Source organism: Pteropus alecto, unplaced genomic scaffold, assembly GCF_000325575.1.
Source record: "Pteropus alecto unplaced genomic scaffold, ASM32557v1 scaffold98, whole genome shotgun sequence".
In the NCBI taxonomy this organism is placed as follows: Eukaryota; Metazoa; Chordata; class Mammalia; order Chiroptera; family Pteropodidae; genus Pteropus; species Pteropus alecto.
The window spans coordinates 21,391,514-21,398,642 of record NW_006443570.1 but is presented as its reverse complement, the minus strand read 5'-3'; the positions used below and the strand labels follow the sequence as shown (position 1 = coordinate 21,398,642).

The 7,129-nt window shown below is 47.2% G+C and overlaps 1 protein-coding gene and 1 pseudogene across 5 annotated transcripts in view; one reads left to right on the top strand and one right to left on the bottom strand.

Annotated features, from left to right (window-relative positions):
• The window catches only part of ABR (ABR, RhoGEF and GTPase activating protein), a 94,563-nt gene that overhangs the window by 44,686 nt on the left and 42,748 nt on the right, over window positions 1-7,129 (bottom strand). For all 5 annotated transcript variants that reach the window (XM_006925046.3, XM_025041842.1, XM_006925047.2 and 2 more), the window contains exons 7-9: window positions 6,754-6,894; window positions 4,870-4,991; window positions 3,157-3,322 (exon numbers count right to left, since the gene is read on the bottom strand). In XM_006925046.3, coding sequence (XP_006925108.1) covers window positions 3,157-3,322; window positions 4,870-4,991; window positions 6,754-6,894 — 429 coding nt within the window. The remainder of the gene's footprint in view (window positions 1-3,156; window positions 3,323-4,869; window positions 4,992-6,753; window positions 6,895-7,129) is intronic.
• On the top strand, window positions 1,402-1,520 carry LOC112473282 (annotated as a pseudogene).

Below are 7,129 nucleotides of genomic sequence, written 5' to 3'. Positions count from 1 at the left end.
GAGAGGGGTTGGGGGAGGGGGGACAAACCTGGCCAGAGAGAAAACTGCATCTTCCAGGGCATGCTAATTCATAACATAGTAAATGACTCCTCTGTGAGGCCATATCCCCAACCACCTCCTCTATCTAGCTCTCACACACCATCCCCCTGCCCTAAGTCACCCAGGGCCAGTTGACAGACAGCTAGGGACAGTCCCTATAGCCCAGAGCCCACCGACGTTATCCGCACTAGCCAGTCCTAAGCTGTTTCCCTGCCCTGTCTTCCTTTCTCTTGGAAAACACAATCCAAGCTCTGGGTCACACTTTCCCATGCTCCTTCTGCCTCCTAACCAAACCTAGTGCTCCCCCCATGTGGCCCTGTGTGGTGTAGCATGTCCCCTTCTCTTGGAGACTATCAGTGGCATTAGCCTCTCTCCATGTCAGTCACCTCTACAAATTAAATCCTGGTACCACTGAGACACCCAGCTTAAAAACCTCAGACACCTTTCAGCATGAAGCCCAAGTCCTGACCTGACACCTGGGGCTTCCCAAGGCTGGGTCCCAGCCTCCATGCTCCACTTGATATCCCACGTCACCCCATCCTGCATCCTCCACCTCAGCCTCATGGTGTTATTCCCTGGTCTCTAACAAGCCATCCCTTCTCAGTCGGTGTCCCCTCCTCCTCCAATTTTCCAAGTTTATATTTTATAAAGAACCCTTTCCCTTTTATTAACTGCTAATATGCTGAAGTCTCGGTTCCAACGCCATCCTCAAACTCCACAGCTGGAATTCATTTCTGCAGTATTTTTTTTTACCCACTAGATTTGCAAAATTGTAACAGTGGCTCATAGCCAGTGTTGTGACAGTGTGGGGGATCAGTGTCTCTCACACACTGCTGGTGGGAACAGAATCGGATGCAACATTTTCGGAGGTAAATCTGGCAATTAAATGCACAAGACCTTTGCCCTAGACATCTCACTTGTGGGGAATCTACCAGAGAGAAGAAATATGAGTGTGGCGATGTTTATTGCAGACGTGCCAGTTAAGAGTAAAGAACCAGAAACAATCTAAATACCTAAATATATTGTTGTGCAGCCAAGCAGCAGAACAGGATGCAGCTGTTAAAAAGAATCTGACAGACCCAAAGAACCCATAGATGCATTGGTAAGTGAAAAGCTTAAATTGCAAAACAGCGCATGCAGTCTAATCTCATCAAAATACACACACGCATGCGTGTGCACACAAGTATCAGCAAAGAGGAGTCTACAAGAATACACTTCAAACTGTTATCAGTGAGAGTGGGCGATGATCAGTTTTACTCTATATACTTTGGTATTATAAGCTTTTCTTATCATAAGCCAGGGTTATACCGGAGATTAGAAAAAGATTATGTTAAAAAAATGTTATTAAAAAAGTAAGTCATTGTCTATAGCCATGCTACCCTGAACACGCCCGATCCTGTCTGATCTTGGAAGCTAAGCAGGGTCGGGCCTGGTTAGTACTTGGATGGGAGACTACCTAGAAAGACCAGGTGTTGTAATCATAAAAAGAAAAAAAAAGGTAAATCATTGCTTCTTCTGTGATTCAGAGAACGACACCATTGTGCCTCTCCAGTGACTCCCATCATACTGCGTCACACTGTGTTCAGTAGTGGGCATGTCTGCCTTATCCACCGGACAAGGAACTCCATGAGGCAGGCCTCTGGCACAGCTCTGGAGCCAGCAGCCAGTGGAGATCCGTAAGCATTGATGTGACCGAGCAGAAGGCCATGACTGCACACCTGGGGCAGGAGGGAGGGCACAAAGCCTGCCAGCTCCCAGGACCAGGTGAGAAACATGCATGCAGGACACCCCTGGGGTGGGGATGGTTAGCAGTGTCAGATGGGGAAACAGGCTCCACTGAGGCGGGGTCGGGCAATCAGGAAGAGGATATCTGTGCTAGTTAGGCTGCTCCCTCTGGGTGGATGCACCCCAATCAGATCCTCAGTCCCAAATACCCTTGGGGTTATCACTATGGTCTTTATCTCCATAGTTAAAGGAGAGATATCTGAGTTGAAAGGATCCTTAGATGCCATCTGGCCATGTAGTCCTCAACAATCTTTTGTGAAGCACCTATTTATTACATGCCAAGTACTAGAGACATAGAAATGAATAAAACAGCCCCTCACTAGAGTTTGGATCATAGTGGGAAAAGGAGAAAGCTGACCATGCAATTAATTCAGTACAGATGAAGCAAAGAAAATAGGCAAACAATCAGGAACCAGAAAACGGGGCACCCAACCCAGATTACGGTGGGGGGACTTCAGGGAAGGTAAGGCCTACGCTGAGCCTGGATGGGTGAGGAAGAGACCAGACCAATCAACCAAGCCCCTTGATGCCCTTCTTGTCATTCATAGAGAAGGCTCCTCCTGGGTGCTTTCTTCTAGCCACTGTTTTAAAATATATGAATTCGAGGCTATACATTTTCCTCTAAATAGAGCTTTGGCTATATCCCATTGTTTTGATATGGAATGTTCTCATTTTTATGCAGTTTTAAACAGTTTACAGTTTCCATTTTGATTTCCTCCTTACCCTCAAAGTTTTACCTTTCCAGGCATATACTTAACTATATTCTAGTTGTCGATATCTAAGTTTACTGTACTGTGGTCGAACATGACCAGTAGGCTATCAATTTTTTTAAAAAATTTGAGATTCTGTTGCAGCCTAATGTATGTTAAATGTTTGTTCACATGTGTTTGACAAGAATGTCAATTCTCCGTTAGGGTATATCTTCTGTGCAGTTTTTAGATCGAGTGCATTAATTGTGATATTCAAGGCCCCTCTCTCCTTAGTATTTGCCTACTTGATATGTCATTTTCTGAGAGGCCCCCCGGCTTCTCTCATACATGTCCTGCTTTTCCTCAAGGAGGCCTTCTTCTATTGCTTCCCTTTTCTGCAGTTTAACATATACTATTTTCCAGGAAATTTCCCATAAGTGACCCCAGTAAATTCTGAGCACTGACTCCTTTGGCTTGCCCTCCATCTGCTCAGTGCTAATCTGCCACGGTCAGTCTTTCCCTCAGCTTGCATATGCTCCCAGCCCTTACAACTTCCCCTCCCTCCACCTCTCCAGCGTACCCAGTTCAAAGGGCCCTAATAAAAACAGTCATCCTCTCAGCTCAGATGCCAGGCTCTGCTCACCTCCTTCTGGATTTCACTCTTGAGGGCGGAGATTTTCATTTTCATGTCCTCCAGCTCGTGGTCTGGGAAGGGGTGCACATGGGGGCTGGCCTCGGACTCCTCGGGGGATGGAAACACGAGGTCAGCCAGGGGGATGTACCATTTGCAGTCATATTGCTGGTGCTTCCTGCAAACAAGCCAGAAGAAGACATAAGCCAGAAGGAACTTGGCTTTTTAAGCCTGAACTCCTAGAACCAATAAATAACCTAAACGGATTACTGAGAACTTGTCACAGACAAGAATGAGCCCTTGTCCTTGAGAAGCCCAATCAGGAAACACACACGTGAAGTAATGATGGTCAGGTTCTAGGGTCAGGCAGCAGTGAGGATTCTGGGCCTTGGCCTCGCCAGTCTCCTGGTCTCATATGACTGATGTTTTCAAACATCCCAAACCTCTAGGATAGGAGCAAAAGTGGGCTCACACTTTCCTATTCCTCATCCCACACTCTCCCCTCCCTTCCAGCCTATCTATACTTAGCTCATATTCATTATCCTTTAGGCTAGAGATGGAATACAAATATTATTTTGAATGCCAATGACCCACAGAAGTTGCTGGGTTGAGGATTATGAAGCCACATTCAAGCCTAGTGGGAAACAGTGCTATGGTTTATTAGTAATGTCTGCCATGGGCAAAGGACTTAAGACATAGGTATGTTTGCTTATGATTCCATCTCTGCCTTAGAATTGTCTCAAACCTAGTTCCAGGGAGTCATCCCCTTTACTGAAGCACATAATAACCTCTCCTCTCACTTGCCCTAGGACTCAGGTTTGCACCTCTCATTCCGGTCCCTTAGAGTTTCAGTGAGCATATGAATTGTCTCCCCTGGACTATAAGCTAGTGTACTTGGCACGCAGGAGGTGGAAGAATGTGGGATGAATATTAAATAACCTTTCTGCTCATGGCACAGAGCAGACCCACATCACTAAGTATAGAGATGGAAGTGAAAAGAAGCTTTCGAGTCAGATTAAGGTTCAAATCCCACCATGTCCACTTCTAGTTGTGCGACCGTGGGCAACTTATTTAGCTTTTCTAAGTCTTTTCTCTCATCTGTGAGATGGGGATAATAATACCTACTTTGTAGAGTTGTTAGGAAGATTAGAAATGATATATTCAAAGCATTTGTCATGGCACCTGGCGTGGCAGAAGCACTCAATAAACGATAGCAGATTTAATGAATATTCACTCACTTGCAGTTAGCAAAAATGTAGAGATGTCAAATAAAAGGAGAATGCTTAAGTAAATTATAGCATATCCACTTGTAACATCACGCAGGAAAGTAAAATGATGATTATGAAGATTAGGCAGCAACAGGGAAAATGCTTATGACGTGAAATGGAAAAAGCAGAGCCCCAAATTGGGTATTCACTCTGATTACAAGTACGTGAAAAAAAACATAAGAACATTAAAAAAAAACTAGAAGGAAATATAGCAGCAGGAGACTGATGCTTATGTTCGGGTGGGTGATGGGTTTTTGTCTGTAATTTGGTTATATTATCTTATAATTAAAAACATGATTTATTTTTAGAAAAAGGCTTTATGTCGTAAAATAAAATTAATTAATATGTTTTTTAAAAGGAAAAGAAATGCAGATTGCCCCGGGTTGTTGAGGGATTCCACAGGAGGCAGAATCTAGCTGCCCTCCACCTTGACCACCCTGGACGGGTGCACACTCACCCCACAGAGGTCTTCTTTAGCTTGGCACACAGGAGGACGTCTGTAAAGAGGAAGACGTGCCGCAGCTTCCGGGAGCCCTCCGACACTTCCACCAGGAAGCCGTCCTTCACCAGCTGCCGCGTCTAAGGGAGATGGCACACCCGCCCACCTGCTCAGGGGGAGTCAGCCCAGGGCCCAGCCTACACTGGGGGCACCATCCAGTTGGGAGCTGGGCTGCAGGAAGGGTCCATAATGCCTGGTGGTTAAGAACACTGGCTTCGGGGTCACATGGACACAGGCTCAAATCCAGACTCTGCCACTTCTCAGTTGTGATCTTAGGCAAGTTCCCTGACCTCTCTGAGTCTCAATTCTACCATCTGTAAAATGGGGATAATGATGTCTGCCCATAGGAAGGATTCATCAAGATGGTATATGTAAAACAGCACATCATGTGACCAACGAATGGTAGCTTTACATTTTTCTGCAGCTCTCAACAGCTCCCGCCTCGATGGACCCTAGTTCAGGATGACTTGGTTACGCTACCCGGGGGCATAAACACTCCTTACCCCAATCCCACCCTAGAACCTCCCCCACAACCCTAAGAAATTGATCAAGTTCTCAGACCTGTTGACGCTACCTCTGAGTGACTTTTTCAACCACTACCAGGCCCTACGCTACCCTCTGTGGAGCTATACTGTGTCCTGGGGAACCTGCAACCATTTCTAACCTGGGTGCTGGATAGTCAAGAGCACTATTCTATGCAAAACTTCCAGTTTCCTCTTTGCCACCAGAGGCAGCAGGCTCCTTGGGGCTGTCACAATTTGTCCCATTACTCTCTGTGTATATTAGATAATATGTGACCCACATATGCTACAATTGTAGGTGAGCATATTGAACGTATATAATTAAAATGATCAGAAAGTGATAGTGCTCTAAGCCCTCTAGAAACTTTTCTCTGAGTCAAAGGACCTAGTGACATTCCAGGGTTTGCAAACAAGGGCTGGGAGCTGCATGCAGATAGCTCTCTGTGCCTATTAGTCACTCTCCAGACCCTGTTCCTCATTACTTCCCTCCCCAGGAGACACTGAGACTTGTAAACGTAACAAAGGAGCATAAACCCAGCCGACCTTCATTCCTAACCACTTAATTACCTCTCCTGGACAGGAAGCACTGTATGTGGGCCAGGCTGCTGACCCACGCAGGTAACTGTCCCTCTGATTCTTCAAATTGCTTCCCTTCACTGGGGCACCGCTACCCTTCCACCAAGAAAGGTCCCCAGGGAACTGGAGCTGCTGTACCATATCTAGGAACCCACCTGGGACATTCCAGCAGCCTGGCTGCCTCAGCCACCCTCCCCAGCAGCCTTTCCTGCTGTGGGGCTCACTCCCTAGCTCCTCCCACCTGCTCATGAAGGCTGATGAGAGGCAGCTCAGAGCTCAGGTTTCCTCAGACTACAGAGCTCCCTTAGACTGAGCCATTATCTTCCAGGGGACCCTGAGGGCATCTTACTGCCCAGAGAGGGGTGTTTGCATTAGAAAATGAGGTAGCCAGCACCTCCCCCTGGTATGGGGACAGCGCATGGAGCTTGCAGATAGATAACTCCAGCTAAAGAATCCAATTCTGCACTTATGGCCAAGAGACCTTGTGCCAGACCTGGAGACTCTACAGGCCTCAGTTTCCTCTTAAGCTTTAATAAACTATTACGAAGACTAATGAGACACTGGCTTAAAGCTGTCAGCCCAGGGCCTGAAGGCCTTTCTTTGGCTGAGAATGAGAGATCAGAGCTGGAGAGGCACAAGGCACAGGGCAGCAGTGCCTGTGCATGCAGGAGAGCAGGGATGGGTGATCTGGTCCACTGTACCCTCCTCAGCCTGGGAGTGAGGCTGTGCTGGGTCCTGAGCTCACCTCCCCTTTGGGAGTTGTGACTGCAGTCCGGCGGGGGTCAATGTCCTCATTGATGCTGGACAAGAAGTTCTGGGAGATGCGGAGGGCATCCTGTAGCAGCGGATAGTCTGGGTGGTCTACAGGTGTGTGCTTCAGCAGGTCCTGGAAGGGTTGTGGTGGTAAGTTGAGGGGAGTGGTTCTGGGGCTCAATGAGAAGATAGTGTGAAGCACTCAATTCCTATTATAAGAATTCTAAGGGGGGCACTCAGGGATGCACACTCTAATCTGGTCATGCCTGCAAAATCTGAACTAAAAATGAGGGTCGGTGAAGCAGGGGTGAGGGCAGTGGTGCCCCTTTATTTCTGTTGCAGTCATTACTCACCGCCCCGCCCCCCCC